This window comes from Notothenia rossii (genome assembly GCF_949606895.1).
Source record: "Notothenia rossii genome assembly, chromosome: 7".
Classification (NCBI taxonomy): domain Eukaryota; kingdom Metazoa; phylum Chordata; class Actinopteri; order Perciformes; family Nototheniidae; genus Notothenia; species Notothenia rossii.
This window is the reverse complement of record NC_136905.1, coordinates 74,622,464-74,645,709: the sequence shown is the minus strand read 5'-3', so window position 1 is coordinate 74,645,709 and position 23,246 is coordinate 74,622,464. Positions and strand designations below refer to the sequence as shown.

The following is a 23,246-nucleotide window of genomic DNA, read 5'->3' as shown; positions in this document are numbered from 1 at the left end:
TTTGGAAAAATATGCTACTGAGTTTATTTTTGCCCTATAGAGAGCTGTCTGCATGCAACAGCTCCGTAGAAGACTGTGTTGCTGGAGTGAAATAGATTTATTTAACAACAAGATGTCTGAACGCCTACAGCGCGCCCCTCTGCCACTCTCAACAGACTCCCAACATCTGTTACGGCAAAACACACACACACACAAGAACACGCACACGCACACGCACACGCACACGCACACGCACACGCACACGCACACGCACACACACACACACACACACACACACACACACACACGCAGGACGGAGGCTGGCTGTGAGACTGCGCTGACATATTAACAACCCAGTATTGTAAAGGTTTTCTATTCTTAGGCAAGTTGATTTAGCTGGAATGAGTGAACGACCTTTATGCTGCGATGAAATTACTTTAATTATCTGTGTGTGTGTGTGTGTGTGTGTGTGTGTGTGTGTGTGTGTGTGTGTGTGTGTGTGTGTGTGTGTGTGTGTGTGTGTGTGTGTGTGTGTGTGTGTGTGTGTGTGTGGACCATAGACTGTATCTAGAAACTGGATCTAGAAAGGGTGACCTCACAGATTGTTATGTGGATTAAAGTTTAAGCCTTGAATTTGGCATGTTTGGTTCACATTGGACTGCCACCATCTTGGTTTCTTGGTACCAGAAGTGACACAAGAGGATGGAGAAAAAGTGCAGCCTTTTGAGACACCTACAATGTTACAGTTAGATTCCTGAATGAAAACACACTGTTGAAAGGGTTAAAGTTGTACGATGAAAACACAGACCCCCAAACCAGACAACACTGTTCTAACTAGCAATGCCCAATATACCCTGCTTTGTCATCTATTTTACTCTAAATGATTTCATAACTAAACAAATTATCATTATTCTGAATTAAAGCAGACTTGAAACTACCGATCGAGACCGTAAACTCATGTTTAAATGACTCAGGTAATAAATCAAGTAAGATGTTGGGTCAATTTGTCATAGACTTCTATACAGTGACAGTCAGACCTACATTATAAAGTCGCCCCCTGCTGGCTATTAGCGACTCGGAGGTTCTATTTTTAGACCTGGAGGTTGCCACTTGCTGTTGATTGAATGCATCAGAGAAAGATCATCCTAGCAGCGTGTGTGTGTGTGTGTGTGTGTGTGTGTGTGTGTGTGTGTGTGTGTGTGTGTGTGTGTGTGTGTGTGTGTGTGTGTGTGTGTGTGTGTGTGTGTGTGTGTGTGTGTGTGTGTGTGTGTGTGTGTGTGTGTGTGTGTGTGTGTGTGTGTGTGTGTGTGTGTGTGTGTGTGTGACAATACATGAGATGCTTTCAGCTGTCCTTCCTACCAGATTGGATCTATTACTCTGTCTCCTCTTTTCTTCCACATTTCTTCTTCTTATTCCCCCCCACAGATGGCTTTCTTCCCGTCTCGTCATCTGCTCTCAAGTTGCCATGGCGATAGTTGACATAGATGAGACCGGGGTCTTGTTAGAAATGGGGCCACAAACCTCTGTGTTCTCATCATGTGTGTTTTTCGTCATGTTGCATCATAATTACTTTAATCATAAAGCACCATTTGTTACGTTCCCTCCTAACTAGGGGTACAAAGGGAAGTAACAAAACACCAAGAATAACCGGGCGAGAGAAAAAGGAGAGGAAACTGTCTACTGAAGCCACAAAGTGATGTTTTAATGGACAAAAGAAAAAGGGCTCACCATCCAACTTGCAAAGCAAAATAAAATAAACAATACACAAAAAGGTAAACTGGAGCACATCTCCTAAAAATTCACAAGAACACAGGCCTCACACAGAGACAGAGACATGCTGCACACAATGCAGCCAGAGGAGAAGGAGCGAGCCACTGCAGCCTTCCTCAGGTCCTTTATGGAGGCCCTGATTGGGGATTGGGAGCACCTAGGGGAGAGGCTGCACCTGGAGACAATCAGGGAGAGAGATTGGGACTTCGCCTCTCTATTGTTTTGCCGGGGTCTGTTACCGTTTGTGACTTCCTCCGTTCGGACGTTTTATTCATGTGTAAACATTAACTTTCCTAATATAAACTATGGAGCGTGGAAGGCTGAGTCGAGCAGTAATCGGCAGACCATTGAACCTGCCGATGCGCGGGCAAGACACCAACAGAATGAGCATGGTGTATACAACACCGGAGCAACACATGGAACACACAGATCACACAGATCCACATCGCTCTGAGCCAGGTCCACACCCACCGCTTCAGAGACGGGAACACCCACACCCACGGCACTGTGACAGACGGACGCAGAACTCAACTGCAACTCACCACTCTGTCGCATTGCAACTGGGTGCCGATCTTTTGGCTTTTCCACAGACCGCTTGGAAGCTGCCACCTGCTTCTTCCGAGCTACACACTCTGCCACTAGATGACCAGGGTCAAGACAAAAGAAACACAATCTCTTTTTCTTGGGTCCTGGAAGAGAAACAGAATGAGCATGTGTGGCACGCCTGTTACGAGCTTTCCGGAAACCAACACGATGAGGACTGCTATCAAATGACCAGGGTTATGACAAAAAAAACAAGGCTTTTCTAGCTTGGGACCTGATACTGGAAAACTGGCACGGGGGACGTATGTGTCATGAGCTCTATGGTAAGAATCTCGCTGAGGGGGATCACACTCTTGATGAGGGGGATCACGATAAGAAAAAACATTTTTATGTGTAAGTGCAAACTCATCTGCTAGAGCGGCAGCCTGCTGAAGGGTAGATACTTTTTGCTCATTTAAATGAACTACAGCACGCTCTGGTACACAGTTTTTAAATTCCTCCAGCATCATTAGTTCAAACATTGAGGTAATGTCATCAGCTTTACAAGCTCTACACCACCTGTCAAAGAGGATTTTCTTCCCCCTAGCGAAGTTCACATAAGTCTGGCCAGAAGTTTTCTTCAGGCCGCGGAAATGCTGCCTGTAGGCCTCAGGCACAAGCTCATATGCCCTGAGAACAGCACCTTTCACATTGTCATTCACCATACAATCCTCGACAGAAAGAGAAGAGCAAGCCTCCTGAGCCTTGCCGACTAGCTTGCACTGTACAAGTATGGCACACACATCTTCTGGCCAGCGCAGAGCAGCAGCAATGCGCTCAAATGCACCAAAGAAGGTCTCCACTTCTGACTCACGAAAGACAGGGACCAGCTGAATGTTGCTACCAACATCAAAAGCAGCAGCAGAATCTGACAATGGTTGTGTACCCGAAGAGTTACCAACTGAACCTGTCTGCAGCTCTAGCTGACGCATCCTGAAAGCTGTGTCTGCATCCAACCTTCTGATCTCCAGCTCCCTCCTGAGCTGAAAATCTCACTCTCTCCCAGTGTAGACGAGCTAACCTCACTTTCAACCTGGCATCTAATTTAGAACCAGTAAGGACTCACTCCACACAAGGGAGGCCATACTAAAACACACAAACTAATTGTCAACACTCACACTTAAATCACCTCACTCAACAACAAGCAATATATCTGAGGCTACACAAACATTGTCTCTTTCAAATAACAAACTTCCCCAAATCCTGCCTACCACAAACTTACCTATCTTCTGGAGCGTGCCGGGCTCGAGGCGACTTTGAAGGCAAACATCAGCGGCCGAAATCCTGAACCGCCTGCCCCCAACAGGGAGTAAATCCCCACCCAGGATTACCCCGAAAATAAAAAAGGCAAAATAATAAATAAGTGTCTGAAGGAAGGACTGATTCAGCCCAGCTAGACACTCCCCTATCTAAACTGAGGAAGCTGTTCAACAGTAAGAGACTTCACAGCCAATGCTACACTTATATACACTATATCTCACCACCAAACACAATATTAACACTAAACAACAAACAATCAAATATTCATTCTTTGTCTCAAAAATCCCGGACGAGTCCCCATTTGTTCATGCTTAAAATGGAAAGACCTTACACTTACAGTGTTAGCATTGTCCTCCTCACACTGAACAAGATGTTATTATCCAGTTGGCATCAATACCAGATTGACAACTGTGTGGCACAAGTGTTATATTACTTCAGAGGAGGTTTTGTGGTGTATTTTACTTTTAGCACAGACACTGAGAAGTAACACCAGCTTAAACGTTATGCAGTTTATCTAATCGCAATACATAACAACACACTACCCTGGTGAAAAAAACAGCTAAGTTGACCAGCCTGACCAGCCAGTAGATAGGTTGGCTGGTTTAGAGGGGTTTTGGACACTTTAGCTGCAGCCAGGATGGCTGGTTTAGCTGGTTTAGCTGCACCAGCTATACCAGCTAAACCAGCCATCCTGGCCAGCTAAAACAAACATAGACCAGCATAGTGCTGGTATGCTGGGCTGGTCACCAGCATCCATCTATCACCAGTTTATGTTTAATAATAGTATTAAATATACCATACTGGAAGCTTACCAGGATTCCAGGTGACGTTGACTTAAACCGAGCAAAAACACACACACAGTGCATATAACAACGTACTCCAGTTCACGCTATTACGGGCACTATATAGAGCATGCACAAAAGCGCGATCGCACACACACACACTATTAAGATGTAAAATATTATTTTACCAACAATGTGGAATTTACATTCATTGGAGTAGGCTATCAAGGCATTGCTAATTTCTGGCTATTTCTGGCTTTATCTTTATGATACAAAACTAATCCCATATCATTCCACTTTTTTTCAACCACTCCCATCTCGCCGTTACCCCGTGTCCCGCCCTCTCTGTATGCCTCTGTCTGTCTCTCTCTGTTTCAGTTTCGCCAGCAAGACTGCTGGTAGACCAGCGTAGATCAGCATAGACCAGCTTAACTACCAGCTAAAACCAGCATAGCCCAGCATGACATCCATGCTGGGCTATGCTGGTAAAGCTGACCAGGCTGGTCTTGCTGGTCTTGAACCAGCAAGAACAGCCTGGCCAGCTTGTCCAGCATGCTAAACCAACTAAACCAGCCTAACACCAGCTAAAACCAGCAACCACCTTAAGCTGGTCTATGCTGTTTTCTTCAGCAGGGTAGCAGGACTTCACTGATTGATTTATGATTTGTTCAATGTTTATAAAACAAAGTCACAACAAGTAGTGGTGTTACAGTGGTTTAGTGCCAACTTGACAAGCAAAAGTCAATGCGGCAGATGCTATGCTATGCTAACTGGTTTTAACTGATTGTCCGTCATCAACCCTGCTTTGTGATTTTGCACTGAAATCGAAATGATGTCACTCATCAGCATTTGTTGTCCCTGATCAGTGGTTGTTGGTGACTGAGAATTTGTCGTTACATGACAGAAGAAAGTTGGTAACAGAAAGCTTTCTTAGCTATTCAAGACAATCTCATATTATTTTGTATCTCTCCACCCACGTATTTTCAAAAAGCAAAAGACCAGAGGCTGCCAATGCCAGTGCAAAACCCAAGGTAGTTTAACTTTGCAGTACCAACTTTCAAAACTCATATATCAGTGGCGAGCCGTGACTTTTTATACCTAGGCCCTCTGACCCCCCCCTTCCCCCCCCCCCTTCCCTCGAAAAAAAAGAAGAGTTACGTCACAATATCCATGGTCAAAGATGAGGACTGGTTACACAGTATTTACAGATTTATGAATACCGACCATTTCACCTTGAGGAAGAATAAAGTTGCGCATGCCTAAACTACTGTTTAATCAGCAGAGCTTCCTATCTTCTTTTGAAAAGTTTTGCGTGTCTAACTGCAACACAATCAGGTGTTTTCTAAGGAAATAATACAACTGAAATACGTTATTGACGCAGACAAGAATGTAACACGTGCAATGTAATGTATTTGTCTTCCAGGTGTTGTACCTGCAGCAGGTGGAGATCACCAGGGAGCGGGTGTACGCGATGCACCAGTCCAGCATCGATGGCGTGGAGGACATGTCGGCGCTGGCTGACCTGCACGAGGCCGCCATCATGCACAACCTGTACCAGCGCTACCAGAAGGATAACATCTATGTGAGTGCATTCAGATAGATGTGTGTCTGCGTTTGTAAGTATGTGTGAGAGGGTGGATGCAGAGCATGTTTATGTTGTGATCTGCCCCCCTTTAACTTTTCCAGTAATCTTTACATGCCTGAGGTTATCACTCATCCACTCCCAGTGGAATTAGTAAGGAGATGGAGAGAGAGGCTTATAAAGTAAGAAACAACCAGCACACACAAAACTCTTAAGTGTTGTGATCCTTAACCTATTAATCCTGGGTGATTTGGTGACAACCAGGGACAAACAATTACATGTTTGCAGTAAAGAAAGAAACTGGATGCCTATTCACTAGAAATAAGTAATCATTTTTTTGTATTAAAATATGTTAATACCTTTCTGAATCAAGTATTGTGGTTCTACAGATCCATCCTTCTGAAGAAATAAGAAGAAAATGTTTGTTTTGAACAGATGCTCACAAAAAATCATCCCATAATCCCTTTAATATATATTTTAAATAATATAAGAATAATGACACAAAAAGAAACATTCTCTAAACTATTGTGAATTGTAAAGCCATTGCAATAGCAGTCAAAAATAATCTCAATCAGTCTTTCAGCCCTAAAAAGTTACAATAAACACATGCATGATTCGTGTTTATTTCTACAGTAAATCCAATAGATGAAGCATCAAAAGCCTTGTGTCTTTTTCAGATCCTATGACACACTCATCACAATAAAAATTCATATCTGTGGTAATTTGAGTATAGGTTTGTAATGAATTGAAGCTTTAATAAAACATTTCATTCATGACCATTGATGGTGAAAAGACAATAATCTCTTTTTCAGGTCATAAAAAGGATATTGATCTCAATTAAATAATAAATGTTGCCCTTGTTTGTTGAGTTGAAAGTCAGACATCTGGAAAGCCTGAAAACCTGAAAGCTGACAGGGAACAGACCAATAACAGCGTCCCTGAGAGTGACCCAATCTAGAGGATGAAATATTGTCCATACATGGATTTCCCTTAAGCTGATCATAAGAATTGACCCTCATGGGTCAGCTTTCTGTGTCACTGTGCTCATGCATTTATGAGTAAATGTGTCCTTCAGCTTTATATGTGTGTAGCTCACAAACTGCACAGACAGGGTAATATGAATCGATGGAAGCCTTGCTGACCTTTTCTTTGTTCATAGTGCAGAAGGATAGAAAGCAAGGTGACTGTTACAGCACAAACGGCTCAGAATAGAAAGCAAGCCTCCATCATCTCACTGATTTTAAGTCAGCTTTCTAATAAACATCTGATGATTTGTCACTAATGCTGTGAGATATGCACCCTGCTGTGTTCCCTCCAGATTAATATCAACACAAGGCTACTTTGAAATGTCACATGTGTGTAGGCCCCCTGTATGTTTTCCTGAGAGCTTATTGCTTGCACATGTGTTTAGTGCTTTCATTGTAAGTGTTGGGGCATGTTTAGATCTATATTTTTGAACCAGAGAGTGGTAGGAAATCCACTGACAACAAATAAATAAAAAAAGGATACACAGACAGAAGCTGAAATGTAATTTTTTGACTGTTTTCAGACTAATATTGGCAGCATCCTGGCAGCAATCAACCCCTATAAGCAGATCGCAGGTATGTATGGTCCAGAGAGGGTGGACCAGTACTCCAAGCACCACATAGGCGAGCTTCCTCCGCACATCTTTGCCGTGGCCAATGAATGCTACCGCTGCATCTGGAAACGCCACGACAGTCAGTGTGTCCTCATCAGGTGAGCTTCAACCATGGAAGAGGCTTTTTTGGTGATTATATATACTGGCTTCCCTCTAATTCATGCTTTATCCATCTATCAGTCTGTCTTCCAAGCCATAAATCCATGTATTTATTAAATCCTCTATCACAGGGGACGGCAGCATATCCCAGCATGCATTAGGGTAGTTTTATTTTAGAAATCCAACATTTCCTACTGTCCTACTTAACCAGAGTTACCAATGCATGTTTTATGTCCCTGAATGTCTGCTTTGTTGTCCATGTAGCTAAAACCAGGAGTCAGTTACCATAAATAAACATTTTTTCACCTTTTGTAAAAGACAAATCTATAATGTGTGTATTTAGTGAACTTAAGAAGAGCATGTAGATGTATTTATCATTAAGTGTATGTACTTGAAGCCAATGCAGAGTCAGACAGGCAGACAGTGATAATGAAATTCAGACATATTTATGACATGAAATGAAATGACATGTTTTGTTATTTAGATAGATTTAGACTAGTTGATGAAATAGAGAAAGCATCTGCATTTGTGGATAAAAAAACAAAACATCCCTTCTCCAATAATAAAAAAAGAATTGCATGAAGTTAGTTAACTACTCATTGCTTGCTTTGCTAATTTAGAAGTAGGTTCAGAAATCTCACCGTGCTCAATTACACCCAGGCTTTGTCTCTCTTCATTCCTGATTGAGACAGACTCTGAGATAATGCAAGGTCTCTGCAAATCAATTCAATCAATTAAACGACCAGAACAGTTTGAGATAAGGGAATGTCAGAGAAGGTCACAGTGTATTTCATTAAATTGTGTGTGTGTGTGTTCTCCAGTGGTGAATCGGGGGCAGGGAAGACGGAGAGCACTAAGCTGTTGCTTCAGTTCCTGTCGGTGATGAGCCAGAACTCGGCCGGGACTGCCCCATCGGAGAAGAGTACACGAGTGGAGCAGGCCATCGTGCAGAGCAGGTATGTATGAGTACAATGAATTTAAGCTCTTTAAATGCAACTAATGATTATATTATTTCAATCAACCTACTGAATAATTACAATTCATTGTTTTGGGTTTTAAAGTTGTGCAAAAGAAAATTACTGTCACAAGGAAAAACATTCAGATGTCTCTTTTGCCCTATTAATTTGCCCGAAACCCAAATATTTTGAGTTTACAGTGATATGAAAGAGAGAAGAGACGCCACCTTACATTTGAGAGGATGCTAGCAACAACTGTTTGGCAGTTTTGTTTAAAAGATGACTCTTTCCATCAACAAAACAATAACAGACATACTGTGTTTTAATAGGCAAACCCAGATACTGTGGGAGAGTTCGGTGTTTGTATCGTCCACTTATGGATGTTTGTGATTATTGTATATAAAGCACAACATTGCTGAAAAGCATGCTTATTCAGTCAGTTTTCCATAGATGAGTTAGGATCTGTAAAACAATGTTGCTTTAAGAGAAACATAATGAATGGCCTCTGCAGTGCATTATGGGTATATAGTATTCTACGCTGCATGCACAGATAAATGCTGACTAGACCAAATGCACTCACTGCAGTATCTTCCTCTTTCAGTCCGATCATGGAAGCTTTCGGAAATGCTAAGACTGTTTACAACAACAACTCCAGTCGCTTTGGGAAGTTCATACAGCTTCACTTCTCTGAGGGCGGCAACATCCAGGGAGGCTGCGTCATCGACTGTATCCTTATATTCATATACAAGATATGTGTATTTGTAGCAAATGCACTTTAATTTGTATGTGATTCACATGTGTCTTAGAAGAGCTCAGGTTTTATTGTTTATTCCTTGACTGTCTACCTTTAAGATTTACTGGAAAAGGTAAGCACGTCTGGAGTCTGCACATATCAAGTTCAAATTCATTAGGAGTGATTTGTCAGCGTTGCATTGTGAATCATAATGAATAGCAATGGTGTCTTTTCTGCAAATGATTTTACTCTAGAACCGAGTGGTGCGACAAAACCCTGGAGAACGAAACTACCACATCTTCTACGCTCTGCTGTCAGGTGCTAACAAAGACAATAAAAGTAAGTAAAAGCACACAAAGGTCCAATTATCAAGACGTACATTATACATTTACCAGAGACTGGCAATGGGGATACAAAAAGATCTATAACATCAGATTGTGTTGTTATCAGTCAAAGCATGTTTTTGTTATTTCACTGGAACTCATACAGACTCTATCTACATCGTCTGAGTGCTGTGAGGTATCTCAATATGCATCTCTGTCAGTAGCACCATGACTTTATATATTCTCTCCTTTATCAGGCCTCTACTTCCTTGAAGACCCTCCTGAATCTTTCCACTACCTCAACCAATCAGGATGCATGAAGGACAAGAGCCTGAATGACAAAGAACTGTACAACAGTGTCATGGTCAGTATTATCTCTGTCAAGTGGATTTGATTTGACTAGCTTCCATGCAGATTGCTAAACTAGTCTGATGATGACTGTCCAGTATTATGAATACAATTGCTCTACATGTTTTTACCTTTTGCCAGGTTGTTGTTTTTCCTTTTTTTACTAGTCTATTTATCAGCAGGTGTAACAGATTTGCATTAAATGCATTACAAAAAGACATACTGAAGGACAACAATTGCTTCTGTGATTTGAATTTGAGTGTTGCTAAACCGTAACTACGAAACTAACAAAAATAAATAATATATACAATATATTTATAAGCCATAAAGGGATTTTGCAGCTTGCTAATAGCAGCACATACAATATAAATAATAGAAGTTATGTCTTTAAAATACAAGACAAGGATACAAGCGGCCGAGATGGGTTTTCTCCGCAGGGTGGCTGGTGTCTCCCTTAGGGATAAGGTGAGAAGTTCAGTCATCCTGGAAGGACTCGGAGTTGAACCGCTCCTCCTTCGCATCGAAAGGAGCCAGTTGAGGAGGTTCGGGCACCTAGTTAGGATGCCATCTGGGCGCCTCCCTAGGGAGGTGTTCCAGGCACGTCCAGCTGGGAAGAGACCAAGGGGTAGACCTAGAACCAGATGGAGGGATTATATCTCTTCGCTGGCCTGGGAGCGCCTTGGGATCCCCCAGTCAGAGCTGGTCGATGTGGCCAGGGAAAAGAAAGTCTGGGGCTCTCTGCTGGAACTGCTACCTCCGCGACCCGACCACGGATAAGCGGGAGAAGATGGATGGATGGATGGATGTCTTTAAAATGTCCCCAAAATGTGCACCCCCTTCTAGATTTTAAACTGTCTTTTTTATATTTGTTTTTTGTATAGCATCCTGGTGTAAAAATGATTTCTGCCTTAGGAGCAGCTCCACCTCAATGCAACGTTTTTACAGTTGACATTCAAAACACAATTTATAAAACCTCTCTCTTTTTTATGCAGAATTTGCGGTGCTACTATATTGAGATTTTTAAATGATTATATTGCGATATTACGAGCACCTCATCTGTTGGTAGCACCTCATCACTTTACCTCTGTGTTTTTCCTGTGTGTAGGAGGCACTGAAGGTGTTGGACTTCGCAGAGGAGGAGATCAGAGACATGTTTAAGCTGCTGTCAGGAGTCTTACAGCTGGGAAACATCGAGTTCATGACTGCAGGAGGAGCCCAGATCACCACCAAGCAAGGTGAGTGCACGACTTGTGTGAAGAAAGTTAGGGAAAGTAAAACCTGATAGAAGTGTAAACTCATCTTTTTCCATCGTTCAGTGGTCACTAACGCCAGTGAGCTGCTGGGCCTGGATACCTTCCAGCTGTCCGAAGTGCTGACTCAGCGCTCAATAATCCTCAGAGGAGAAGAAATCTGCTCACCGCTCACTATAGAGCAGGTCCGCACACACACTTATATCCATACATTTATTCTCCCTCTTTTGATCGATCTCTTCCTGATACACTCACACTCTCATCCTAACAGGCGGTGGATTCCCGGGATTCTGTTGCCATGGCGTTATATTCCCAGTGTTTCTCCTGGATCATCCTCAAAATAAATCAGAAGGTCAAAGGGAAGGAAAACTTCAAATCCATCGGCATCCTCGACATCTTCGGCTTTGAGAACTTTCAGGTAGGAAACAAACTGTTTAGCTGGAAGCTGTTTTTTAAATGCCACTCACACACATGCATGCAGATCTTTATACATCTATATACATATCTATATCAAAGTTATTTTTCTATGTGGCCAGGTGAATCGGTTCGAGCAGTTTAACATCAACTACGCCAACGAGAAGCTTCAGGAATACTTCAACAAGCATATCTTCTCCCTGGAGCAGCTCGAGTACAACAGGTGAACTTCTACATATAGTATATCCATACAAACGTGAATAAACAACGACTTGATATTAACCGTTTGTGAGTTGTTAGTTTATTGAGGGTTAGGGTTATTGACACCAATACAACAATATGAAAAACATGCAACTTTAAGGTATCATGTACAAACATTAGGTTCAGCCATAAAAGTATGTTTATTATAAATATAATGTACTTTAAAAGTTAATTAAAGGTGGGGTAGGTAAGTTTGAGAAACCGGCTCGAGATACACTTTTTGTTATATTCCATGGAATGCTCTTAACATCCCGATAGCAATGAATATCTTCAGAGCTTTGACAAAAAATACATTACAAAATGTCATCTGTGGAAGCCGTAGTACTGTAAAAAGCACGACCAATCATCTCAGCCGGCCCGGCTAAAATAACTGGATGGCCTACCTGCCTCTCAGCCTTCCATCTGTGCACAAACTTATCTCGTGCCCTCATTGGTCATGTGCGTGTTCGTGTGTGTTGGAGGAGGGGCTCTGTGAGGAAGTGGCAGATTTTTTCCGGCTGTGTATTTTCAAATTCTAGCGCACTCGAGCTGGTTTCTCCAAAAGTACCTACCCCAAGATTTGAGGATCTTTCAAGAAGTGATTTAAAAGGGTTGACCATTACATTCACAAGCATGCAATCTTTCTAAGACATTAACAGAGTTTTACATATTGAATTAGTTGAATTAAAAACTGTACATCCATTCTCCGTGTGTAATTGTTTGGGTTACCTCTACAGGGAAGGTGTCCAGTGGGACGCCATCGACTGGATGGACAATGCAGAGTGTCTGGACCTTATAGAAAAGGTAAAACATTAATTAATATATACATGAATAGGTTTTTAAATCTATGTATCATCTTTGCATCTGACCTGGAAGGAGAGATATTGTGTTCATCATCAGTATTTTCTACAGCACAGACTTTTCTCTATCAGAGTTGAGCTGAAGTGAGTTAGAATAAAAGGAAGCCTGGGATGCTCTCTGTAAACTGATCTAATAATATCAGACTGATATCTTAGAAAGTGGTGCTGATTTCATAAAGCTGATAACATTATGGTGTTCCCCCTTCTCTCTCTCTCTCTCTCTCTCTCTCTCTCTCTCTCTCTCTCTCTCTCTCTCTCTCTCTCTCTCTCTTAGAAACTGGGCCTGTTGGCGCTGGTGAATGAAGAGAGCCGATTCCCCAAAGGAACTGACTTCACTCTGCTGGAGAAGCTGCACAGCCGACACGCTGTGAGTTTTTTTACATTCGGCATGCATTACTCAAAGAGTGTGTTGAGCTAAGTGGTAAATGTAAATGTATTTAATTTCCATTTGTGCTATTCTCCTGTTTTCTGCAGACAAACCCTTTCTACTTCAAGCCCAGACTTGGCGATCATCAGTTTGGTATCAAACATTATGCTGGGGAGGTAAGAGATGTATAACTGAGCCGCTTCATGTCAACGTAATGTATTTGTTACTGTCTCAAAGTTCGGGAGATTCATGATGAACCGGTCTTTCTTGGTCAGGTCCTTTATGATGGTCGAGGGATCCTGGAGAAGAACAGAGACACCTTCAGAGACGACATCCTAAACATGCTTAAGGACAGCAGGCAAGACATTCGCACGCTTTAAATAAATAGTTTATTGGAAAAGTAAAACGGTACCAAGTCATGCTTTCAGTTGTTTGAACTGATATGAATCTTTGATTAAATGTGTTCTACATTTTACAGTGACTAGAATTAAACTGTCAATATAAGGTGAAAACTATCATTCACAATCATCGAAATGTCAACTTTTCACAATTAAAGAAATATATAGAAATGTTCGTCTCACCATTGTGACATTTAAAATTGGCAAGAATCCATGACATTCTACTTTAAGACCTCAAAATAATTTCAAACAGGGTGAACGGGTGCAGTTTATACCTCATTTTTGTTTTTAGTTCTGACATTTCCACTGACATAACTTATCATATGTAGGTATGTAATCCATTTTTTTAATGTTGCCCCAGACTGGACTTCATCTACGACTTGTTTGAGAAGGTCGGCAGCAGGAACAACGAGGAGAAGATGGGAACAGCCCGACGCAAACCCACCGTGAGCTCCCAGTTCAGAGTAAGTGATGCAAGCAGATTAAGATAATTACATTTCTAAAATGTTCTAAAAATTCTAAATTCTAAAAAGAATTCTTTGATAAATAACTTACGGTAGATGATCAATCGTTCTGTCGCTTAGCTAATAGATGTATTGACTAATGTTTCATCTTTACTACCCCTTTTTGGGTGTTTTACTTTCTTGCAAGTGACAATTATTCAATATCTTATGAATTAAATGCAAATATATCAAAGTCAAAAGTCAAAGTCAGCTTTATTGTCAAGAATTCTACATGTTGTACATCCAGAAATATCGAAATATCGTTTCTCGAGGTCCTACAGTGTGACATATATCAAACAACAAAAACAAAAAGGGCCTAGATACCCGGGGTATACAGAAGAACGGAGATGGCAGAAAATTGACTGGTGCTGGATGAGGGTGTGTGTGTGTGTGTGTGTGTGTGTGTGTGTGTGTGTGTGTGTGTGTGTGTGTGTGTGTGTGTGTGTGTGTGTGTGTGTGTGTGTGTGTGTGTGTGTGTGTGTGTGTGTGTGTGTGTGTGTGTGTGTGTGTGTGTGTGTGTGTGTGTGTGTGTGTGTGTGTGTGTGTGTGTGTGTGTGTGTGTGTGTGTGTGTGTGTGTGTGTGTGTGTGTGTGTGTGTGTGTGTGTGTGTGTGTGTGTGTGTGTGTGTGTGTGTGTGTGTGTGTGTGTGTGGAGTTTAGAGTCCAGGTCCATTTGGGGCAGGGGAGAAAGGTAGGAGGCAGAGTGGAGAGTTCAGGGGAGAGATGTCACAGGGGGGGAGAGAGGGAGGTAGGGAGGGGAGAGAGTTCAGCATCCTGACCGCCTGGTGGAGGAAGCTGTTCCTGACGGTGCTCGAGCTGAGGCTGCGGAACCTTCTTCCTGAAGGCAGGAGGCTGAAGAGGCTGTTGGAGGGGTGGGTGGAGTCACCCACAATGCTGAGTGAGGCGGGTGTTAGTGAGGGGAGCGAGGCACCGATGATCCTCTGGGCAGAGTTCCCTATGCGCTGCAGGCTCTCGCGGTCGGCGGCGATGCAGCTTCCGAACCACAGCGTGATACAGCTGCTGAGGATGCTCTCGGTGGCGCCTCGATAAAAGGACAGCACGATGGGGGGTGATGCTCCGGCTCGCTTGAACTTCTGGAGGAAGTACAGGCGCCATGTATATATATATATATATCTATATATATATATGTAAACATTTTCTTTTCTCTGTGTCTTTAGGACTCACTCCATTCTCTCATGGCCACTCTGAGTGTCTCCAACCCTTTCTTCATTCGCTGCATTAAGCCAAACATGGAAAAGGTCAGTCTGATTCCGTCTTAGTGCTCAAATTCACATAATAGCCTGTTTAGCAGTGCCCTAATGAAGTGTCAGTAATCTTAAACATTAATGTTAATTCATTGTTATCTTTGTACTTGTAGAATCCAAGTGTGTTTAACCCTGAGGTCGTCCTGAACCAGCTGAGGTATTCTGGGATGTTGGAGACAGTGAAAATCCGTCGGGCCGGGTTCCCCGTCCGCAGAACTTTTAAAGATTTTGCCAATCGGTAAGTATCTCTAAATGTACACTTACCATTTGTCTCAAGTGTGGGTGTGCGTCGTTAAGTGTCCTCCGATTGTTTGACCCTTTTGCTGAAGACTTTTCTTTATTTGTTCTCTTTCTCTTCTGCCTGTCAGGTATAAAATCATTCAGAAAGAGAAATCCCTATCATCAGCAGCAGGAGATGATAAGAAGAAATGTACAGACCTTCTGTACAGATATGACAAGACCAAGAAAGAATGGCAGTTAGGCAAGACCAAGGTAACATTTGGTAGTATTCAGAAACTCTATTTCTGACTCTACAAAGCTTTCAAGTTTTTACAAGTTTTCTACATCACATTTGAGAACTTCCTTCCTCACGATTCCCCTTTGTTCTGCAGGTGTTTATGAAGGAGGCTCTGGAGCAGCGTTTGGAGAAAGAAAGAGATGAAGTTCGACGTCAAGCTGCCATGATAATTCGAGCCCACCTCCTCACTTTCTTTGCTAAGTAAGACCCTTCTAAACGGACCTAAAATGTATTTGTGCCATTTCCTATTCGCTGTATGTTTTTTCTCGTTGTCCACAGGAAGTTCTTCAAGCGTGCTCGCGCCAGTGTCGTCACGCTCCAGAAACACCTCAGGAGGCACCTCCAGCGCAGGCGGTTTGTAAGGCAACGTAAGGCAGTGCTGGTGCTGCAGAGACACAGGCGAGGTCAGGTCGCTCGCACTCGCGTTCGAAAAATAAGAGAGGAGAAGAAGAAGAAAGAGGACGCAGAGAAGAAGAAAGACGAGGGGGCGGAGGAGGAGAAGAAGGAAGGAGCTGAGAAGAAGGCTGAATCACCAGAGGACGACGATGATCCTTCAGTGCGTTTTCTACAACTCTAACACATTTGATTCTTCCTATTAAAACAGAATAAAGCAAGTATTGATGTTTACTTTGCTCCTTTCCTTCTCTCCTACCATCTAGGTTGAGACCCGGCAGATGGAAGATATCCTGCAGCTGGAGCGAGAGATCGAGCGCCTGCAGAAGAAGCGAGAGGACGAGGTGTCCCAGCTGTGTGAGTCCTCCAAACAGGAGCTGCAGCTGCGGCGGGACGCTGAGATCAAACGCATGAAGAAGGAGGCGTCCCGCAAAGCCACGGAGCTCATCGACCTCCTGAACTTCGGAGGTGTGGACCCTTCGATGGGAGCAGCGGTGGCGCCCCAGCCTGCTGCAGAGGCGAAACCTCCCAAACCTGCAAATGCCACCAGAGGAGCGTCCAAAGAGGAGGAGGTGGACGAGGGGTTCCATGCTGAGGAGGAGTGCATCCCCCTCCCTGACTTCCCTCCTCCCGCTGAGACAGACGCTCCCATCGATCAGGAAATATTCGCTCACCTCCCTCCTCCGCCGCCTGCGTTCGCAGAGGGGACGGTGCCTCCTCCGCCCCCTCAGCCCGCAAACGGTGCCCCTGTTCCTGAAATTCCTCCCCCTTCACCTGGGGATGGTGCTCCTCCACCTCCTCCACCACCACCATCTCCCCCAGGAGACGGGGAAAAGCAAGATGGAGACTCAGAGAGGAAGGTGAGCATGGTGGAGAGCTTGGCGGACGGGGAGGAGCCCATCTACAGCATGCCGGCCGACACCGAGTCCGACTACGACCAGGAGGAGGAGGACGGCTCCGTCAACGCCGGGGACGACAGCTCCGTATCCGGGAGCAACCGCGGGAGCGCCACCGTGACGGACGAGGAGCACCCGAGGAAGTCCACGTGCACCAACGCCAGCATCGAGTCCTACAGAGGCAGCTCCGACTCTGTGAGGACACACACTCACACGCATCCTCACACGCGTGCACGCAGACATGTATGAGCAGCTCTGCAATGAACATTTGACATTCGACTACGTTTTGATGAAGGAAATCCGATAATGTGATGTTCCTTCTCTTGTTGATTTGTTATTATGTGCAAGAAATAATTCATGTTTTTGTATGGTGTTGCAGTATGCAGACAGTGACGACGAACACGACGGCATGATGGACACTGATGAAGAAGTGAACAATGGCAGAGTGACCTTGTTTAATGGGAACGGACCACCATATTTCCATGGCTTCCTCTACATGAAGGGTGGGTTTACGATATTATTATCTGTGTTTCTTGAACCCTTTTCTCTCTCTTTAAAATTAAACTATCTACACCATTTCATTTGTTATTTATGTGATGGAAACTTCTGAAGCAATGGAGATAGGACTCAGAGAGACATGAGGAGAGCAGGAACTTTGATGGCAGACACTGATGGCTTATTTGGAGCTTCGGCCGGAGAATTCACAAGACATGTCGTGTGCCACGAGTTGACACATTAGATGCCGTAGGGAGGCGTGTGGTGCAGTGGGTTGCCGGTTGGTGTTCGGATCAGGTTCAAACCCCACTGCAGTCAGCATGTCGTTGTGTCCCTGAGACACTTCACCCCAAATTGCTCCTGTAGAGATTGCCCACAGTATTGAGTATGTAAATCACTTTGGATAAAAGCGTCTAACAAGGGACAGGTAATGCAATGCCAAACCAGTTCTGACGATCTCTACCCCAGACCTATGTATTTAGCTGGTAGAGGGAGAATAATCAACATTGTTGCATAACAAGATAAAATCATAACACCTCTACCAGCTGACGCCAACAGGCAGGAACAGGGAGACAAAACACTGAGAGCACAGCACCCCAGTACAAACTGATACACTGGGTCATAGTTATGGGCCTAGGAAAATATTTCCCCAACAATTTGTATGACGGTATTTTATTCTGTGCTCCCTCAGCTGGTCTGATGATCCCGTGGAGGAGGCGTTGGTGCGTGCTGAAGGATGAAACCTTCATGTGGTTCCGGTCCAAACAAGAGTCTCTGAAGTCCGGCTGGCTCTACAAGAAGGGAGGAGGACTCTCGACTCTCTCACGGAGGTTGTTGTAGTTGTTACTGAGTGCAGACTGCATGCTATACAAACCACAATCTTTGTTGCGAGTGATGTTCAGTGCAATGTTGGTTTGAATGATGAATATGTGAGTGACTATCTGTGTTGTCTAACGAACGCTTTGAGCCCTCTGCAGAGCTGCAAGACTTCAGTGTCCCTCTCGAGCGTGTATATCTTTCTGAGATTTTATTTCTCGATTCTTTGTTCATATTCTACAACATTATCTTCTTAACTATAGTACATTGTCTAAGTAAATACATAGGATAAAGGTTACATTTAAGTGGGAAGAGTAGTACAGTTTCTTCTTGGTAAAGATTATTTTGTTTGCTGCTTGGTTTTGTTATTCTATAATAAACAACTTACACATAAGTACTGTTTCAAATATTCACAAAACATAAATACATTTGAATGACCTTAAATATATTAGAAATGGCATACAACACAACAAGAGGCTGTGCATAAGATATGAAACAGTTATGTGTGAACATGTAATTAAAAAATATATATAGTATGACAATCACTTGAAATCCAAAAGATTATTCAGAAAGCTAAATGATATTCTTCAAGTTTTAAATGGGACGTATCATTTACATAAACCTTTATAGAGTCTGGATTAGTTTGTCTTGGCTTTTTTTTATTGTTTCTCTTCTGCCTCAGAAACTGGAAGATGCGCTGGTTTGTGCTGAGAGACTGTAAACTGATGTACTACGAGAACGACAGCGAGGAGAAGCTGAAGGGAACCATCGACATCAAAGCTGCCAAGTAAGACTTCCAGAAAGCTCCATAGACAAAAAACTAAAAAGATATACAAAATGTCTCTGTTTCAACACCTAGAGGTTTCAGATGTGCACTGTTTGTATGTTTACAGAGAGATAGTGAATAACCATGAGAAGGAGAACGCTCTGAACATCGTGACAGATGACAGGACGTATCAGGTGTTTGCTGAGTCGCCAGAAGATGCAAGGTGTGGTGGAGGTTTTGTAGATAACTTCAAGAACTTTAGAAATATATGAATTTATTCAAACTTTTAATGTGTGACTATGTCTTTCTGTGCAGTGGGTGGTTTAATATGCTCAGTAAGGTGCGTGTGTGCACTCCTGAGCAGCTGCTGGAGATGTCCCATGAACAGGCCAACCCAAAGAACGCTGTGGTCAGTCTCAACAACAACATGCCAATAACTTGTTTTGTGTTTATTCAATACTATGTTGTGGCTTGTGTTGAGTCAGATGACTTTAGAATTGCTTACAGTTCACAGTAGAAGCAATAGAGCAACATTAATAAACGTTTAACTTCTTCTCCTTCGTCCTTCAGGGAACTCTGGATGTGGGGCTGATCGACTCGGTTTGTGCTTCAGACAACCCTGATCGGTAAGTTGAATTAATGATTGAAAAAGGAAGGAAAGGCTGATTCACTTTGAATATCTTTCTTCAATATTTTCAAATAAGTGAAACTGTAACGTTTGATGTGGTGTCAGTCCCTACAAATGGATAATAGAAGAAGCTCTTTAAAAACAGTTTAGCACATTTTTGATGTTTTTAAAGCATAAATGGAAAATGAAAATCCCTTGCAAAAAATCAATAATTATTATTATTATTATTTTTATTTTTTATATATTTGGTCTTTTTGTTCCATTTATGCACATTCTTTGATCTTTACTCTTGCATTAAGTTATTAATAATGGACTTAGAGCCTTTAGATTTAGATTATTTATTTGTTATTGATTTTTGTCCTGTCGCAGTCCATTTCTTTTTGTTGTTGTTTTGTTTCATTTATTTTTTGTTTTGTCTTTGCTTTTTTTTATCGTGTTGAACTAGAATCAAATTGTTGTCCTCATAATTTGTTTGCTATTGTGCTGTCTGTCTGGCTGTTTGTTGATAAAAAAAGTAAAATAAAAAGTAAAAAAAAAAAAAAGATTGATAATTTCTCTGTGTAGAATCATTAGATTCTAGTTTGCATATCAAAATTAACTGGAAAACCCAATATGCCCTCACTATTGATTTATAAATACAACTTTTGGATACCCTTAAGTATCCTTAGGTGGAATTTTATAACTAAAAGTCTATCATTTGACCTTTTGCAGGCCCAACTCTTTTGTCATCATCACGGCAAACCGTGTTATCCACTGCAACAGCGACACACCGGAGGAGATGCATCACTGGATCAGTCTGCTGCAGAAACCCAAAGGAGACGCCAGGATAGACGGACAGGAGTTCCTGTGCAGAGGTGAGAACTCATTTCATCACAAAACATTTTTAGGGATTTATTAAAAACCTTGTAAAATAGGGTCTGGTATGGATGGTGATAAATGTTTGTTTAAATGGTATGTCAGTGTGTTAAAATATATATTAACATAATAACTCTGTTTACTTTAGGTACACTAACCATTAAAAGAAAGTTTAGTAAGTTTAGTTTAATAGCTTTAATAACTGTAATATATACCGGGCTGCTAAATCCTAAGAACTGCTACAGGATTTGATTTGTAGATTTGATTTGTCTTTGATCTGTATTTTTGAAAATGATGTAACTTTTTTTGTTTTTATCTTTTTTTAGCATATTGTTTATTATATTATTATAATATTATTATTATTATTTATTTATAATAATATTTATTATTATTATTATTATTATTAACGCATGTAAGATATGCAACACTAAGCTGTCTGTGGCTCTTTCCTGCTCTAACGCTGCAAATGTCCCCTCTGTGGGACTAATAAAGGTATTCTGATTCTGATTCTGAAAGGAATGTTATTCTTATTTTTATTATAATATTTTTTTTGAATAATATTATATATGTAGTATTTAAAGACCTAATTTTATGACAGATTTTGGATTAAAATATTGCAACATAATATTTGTTTACAATACGAAAAGACATGCGGATCATTAAATTAATTGTATGCCCCTGCTGATCCTCTACACATGAATGACATCTTTCCTCTGATCTCCCTCCCTCTCTCTTTCAGGCTGGCTCCAAAAGGAGATGAAGACGAATGCTAAGAGCACCTCCCTGAAGCTGAAGAAGCGCTGGATTGTTTTGACCCACGGCTCCCTGGATTACTACAAGAGCTCCGAGCGAAACTCCTCCAAGATGGGAACTCTGGTCCTTAACTCGCTCTGCTCAATCATTCAGCCGGATGAACGGGTGCACAGGGAGACAGGTGGGCAAAGAGAAGTGCAAATGGCAAATGTAATCCGGGATTAGACGTAGGAGGCTTGAGATTACATGTAGCAAGATCCTTTTGGTTTATTACTTAAGTAGTAATATATGATTTCTGTTTTCACAGGTTACTGGAACATCATCGTCTACGGGAGGAAGCATTCCTACCGCCTCTACACCAAGATGCTGAACGAGGCCATTAGGTGGACAGCTGCCATACAGGGAGTCATAGACAGCAAGACCCCGATAGAGACCCCGACTCTGCAGCTCATCAGAGACATCAAGGTAAAGAAAAACACATATCTGTTAAGTAAGCATATTAAAATGTATTAACATGCACTGACTTCTAACTTGAATTGGATCTTGTGTGCTCTCAGGAGAACAGTGTGAACGCAGACATCGTGGAGCAGATGTACCGGAGGAACCCCATCCTCAGATACACTCAGCATCCTCTGCACTCGCCTTTACTGCCCCTCCCTTACGGCGAGGTCACCACCCGTAAGTAAAACTCAACAACCTAAACTCTAGAGCTCGGACTGGAGTCAAATTGTCTTTTTTGCTTAGGAAGGTTCCTATTTGAGTGAAATGAGCTGAAGCAGCAGCCGTGATTAGAGCTGGTCGATTTTGTACATGCCGAGGAAAAGTGCTTAAGTACTTACTTTCCTATACACTTAGGGTACTGGACCATGCTTTATGAAACATATCTGATCTTTTCCCTAAGACCCTCTGAATCCTCCTTCACATCTTTCCTTAACTTCATGTTGTTTTCCATCAAGGTCAGGAAAAAATGGTTAGGGAAAGACAAATGACGATATTCTCTGACTCTTTGACTGGGCAGCTTAGTTTTTTCTTCTGTTTCTTCCTTGTCTTCTGCTTTCCCAGTTTTTGTGCTTTTAAAGCTTCGTAATGTAACTACCATTTGCAGGTCCAACACAAACTAGTCTATGCATCCTCAAATTAAATTACAACTCCTGCTTCCCTGAACAAAGATTAAAAAAGCTCTAATCATCACAATATACCTTTTTTATTTCTTGCATCTTTGATAAGCTACCGTAATTTTCGGACTATAAGCCGCGCCTTTTTTCCCATTCTTCGACGCTGCGGCTTATATAACGGTGCGGCTAATCTATGGATTTTTACAGCTAACGGCCACTAGGGGACCTCCTAAATCTATGGACTTTACAGGTTACAGTCCACCACCTTTAACTCTATGGGCTCTATGGCCGGTCCGCGCCCCCCACCTTTAAGCGGCGGGCTCCAGCAGGAAAAGCTGGAGGCCGGAAAAGAGTGAGACAGGTAGCGCGCAAAAGTAAAAGTGGAACCGAGAGTGGTACGAGAGACAGAACGAGAGCAAGACAGACAGACATTACGAAAGCGAGACAGTTTGTCCCCGTACCACTGGTTGAAAACCACTGCTGTAGATCACTGCCGGTACGTGTGCTGGGAGCGCACCGTTTAAGTTTGAAAGTTGAAAAGTTTGTGTGTCTGAAACGCTATGTGATACAGTACAGTTTACACAGCACAGTACATGTTCTGTAGCTACTATTGCACTAAATGCTAACACTTGAATACGTTATGCAAATATGCAACTTGTTTGT

The 23,246-nt window shown here is 42.4% G+C and overlaps 1 protein-coding gene across 5 annotated transcripts in view; it reads left to right on the top strand.

The window, feature by feature from the left end:
- myo10l1 (myosin X, like 1) overlaps nt 1-23,246 on the top strand; it is a 54,099-nt gene that overhangs the window by 23,796 nt on the left and 7,057 nt on the right. The window contains exons 3-33 of one of the 5 annotated variants that reach the window (XM_079691988.1): nt 5,797-5,955; nt 7,505-7,692; nt 8,515-8,649; nt 9,251-9,404; nt 9,637-9,721; nt 9,963-10,069; nt 11,159-11,288; nt 11,370-11,488; nt 11,575-11,721; nt 11,840-11,940; nt 12,695-12,761; nt 13,092-13,184; nt 13,292-13,360; nt 13,460-13,542; nt 13,944-14,046; nt 15,263-15,343; nt 15,463-15,587; nt 15,718-15,841; nt 15,961-16,067; nt 16,146-16,422; nt 16,526-17,350; nt 17,535-17,658; nt 18,342-18,480; nt 19,149-19,253; nt 19,360-19,455; nt 19,548-19,641; nt 19,803-19,858; nt 20,572-20,714; nt 21,455-21,649; nt 21,776-21,933; nt 22,026-22,146. In XM_079691988.1, coding sequence (XP_079548114.1) covers nt 5,797-5,955; nt 7,505-7,692; nt 8,515-8,649; nt 9,251-9,404; nt 9,637-9,721; nt 9,963-10,069; nt 11,159-11,288; nt 11,370-11,488; nt 11,575-11,721; nt 11,840-11,940; nt 12,695-12,761; nt 13,092-13,184; nt 13,292-13,360; nt 13,460-13,542; nt 13,944-14,046; nt 15,263-15,343; nt 15,463-15,587; nt 15,718-15,841; nt 15,961-16,067; nt 16,146-16,422; nt 16,526-17,350; nt 17,535-17,658; nt 18,342-18,480; nt 19,149-19,253; nt 19,360-19,455; nt 19,548-19,641; nt 19,803-19,858; nt 20,572-20,714; nt 21,455-21,649; nt 21,776-21,933; nt 22,026-22,146 — 4,510 coding nt within the window. Of the gene's footprint in view, nt 1-5,796; nt 5,956-7,504; nt 7,693-8,514; nt 8,650-9,250; nt 9,405-9,636; nt 9,722-9,962; nt 10,070-11,158; nt 11,289-11,369; nt 11,489-11,574; nt 11,722-11,839; nt 11,941-12,694; nt 12,762-13,091; nt 13,185-13,291; nt 13,361-13,459; nt 13,543-13,943; nt 14,047-15,262; nt 15,344-15,462; nt 15,588-15,717; nt 15,842-15,960; nt 16,068-16,145; nt 16,423-16,525; nt 17,399-17,534; nt 17,659-18,341; nt 18,484-19,148; nt 19,254-19,359; nt 19,456-19,547; nt 19,642-19,802; nt 19,859-20,571; nt 20,715-21,454; nt 21,650-21,775; nt 21,934-22,025; nt 22,147-23,246 lie in introns of those variants that run through there. The other 4 variants (XM_079691987.1, XM_079691986.1, XM_079691985.1 and 1 more) reach the window with 4 other exon arrangements.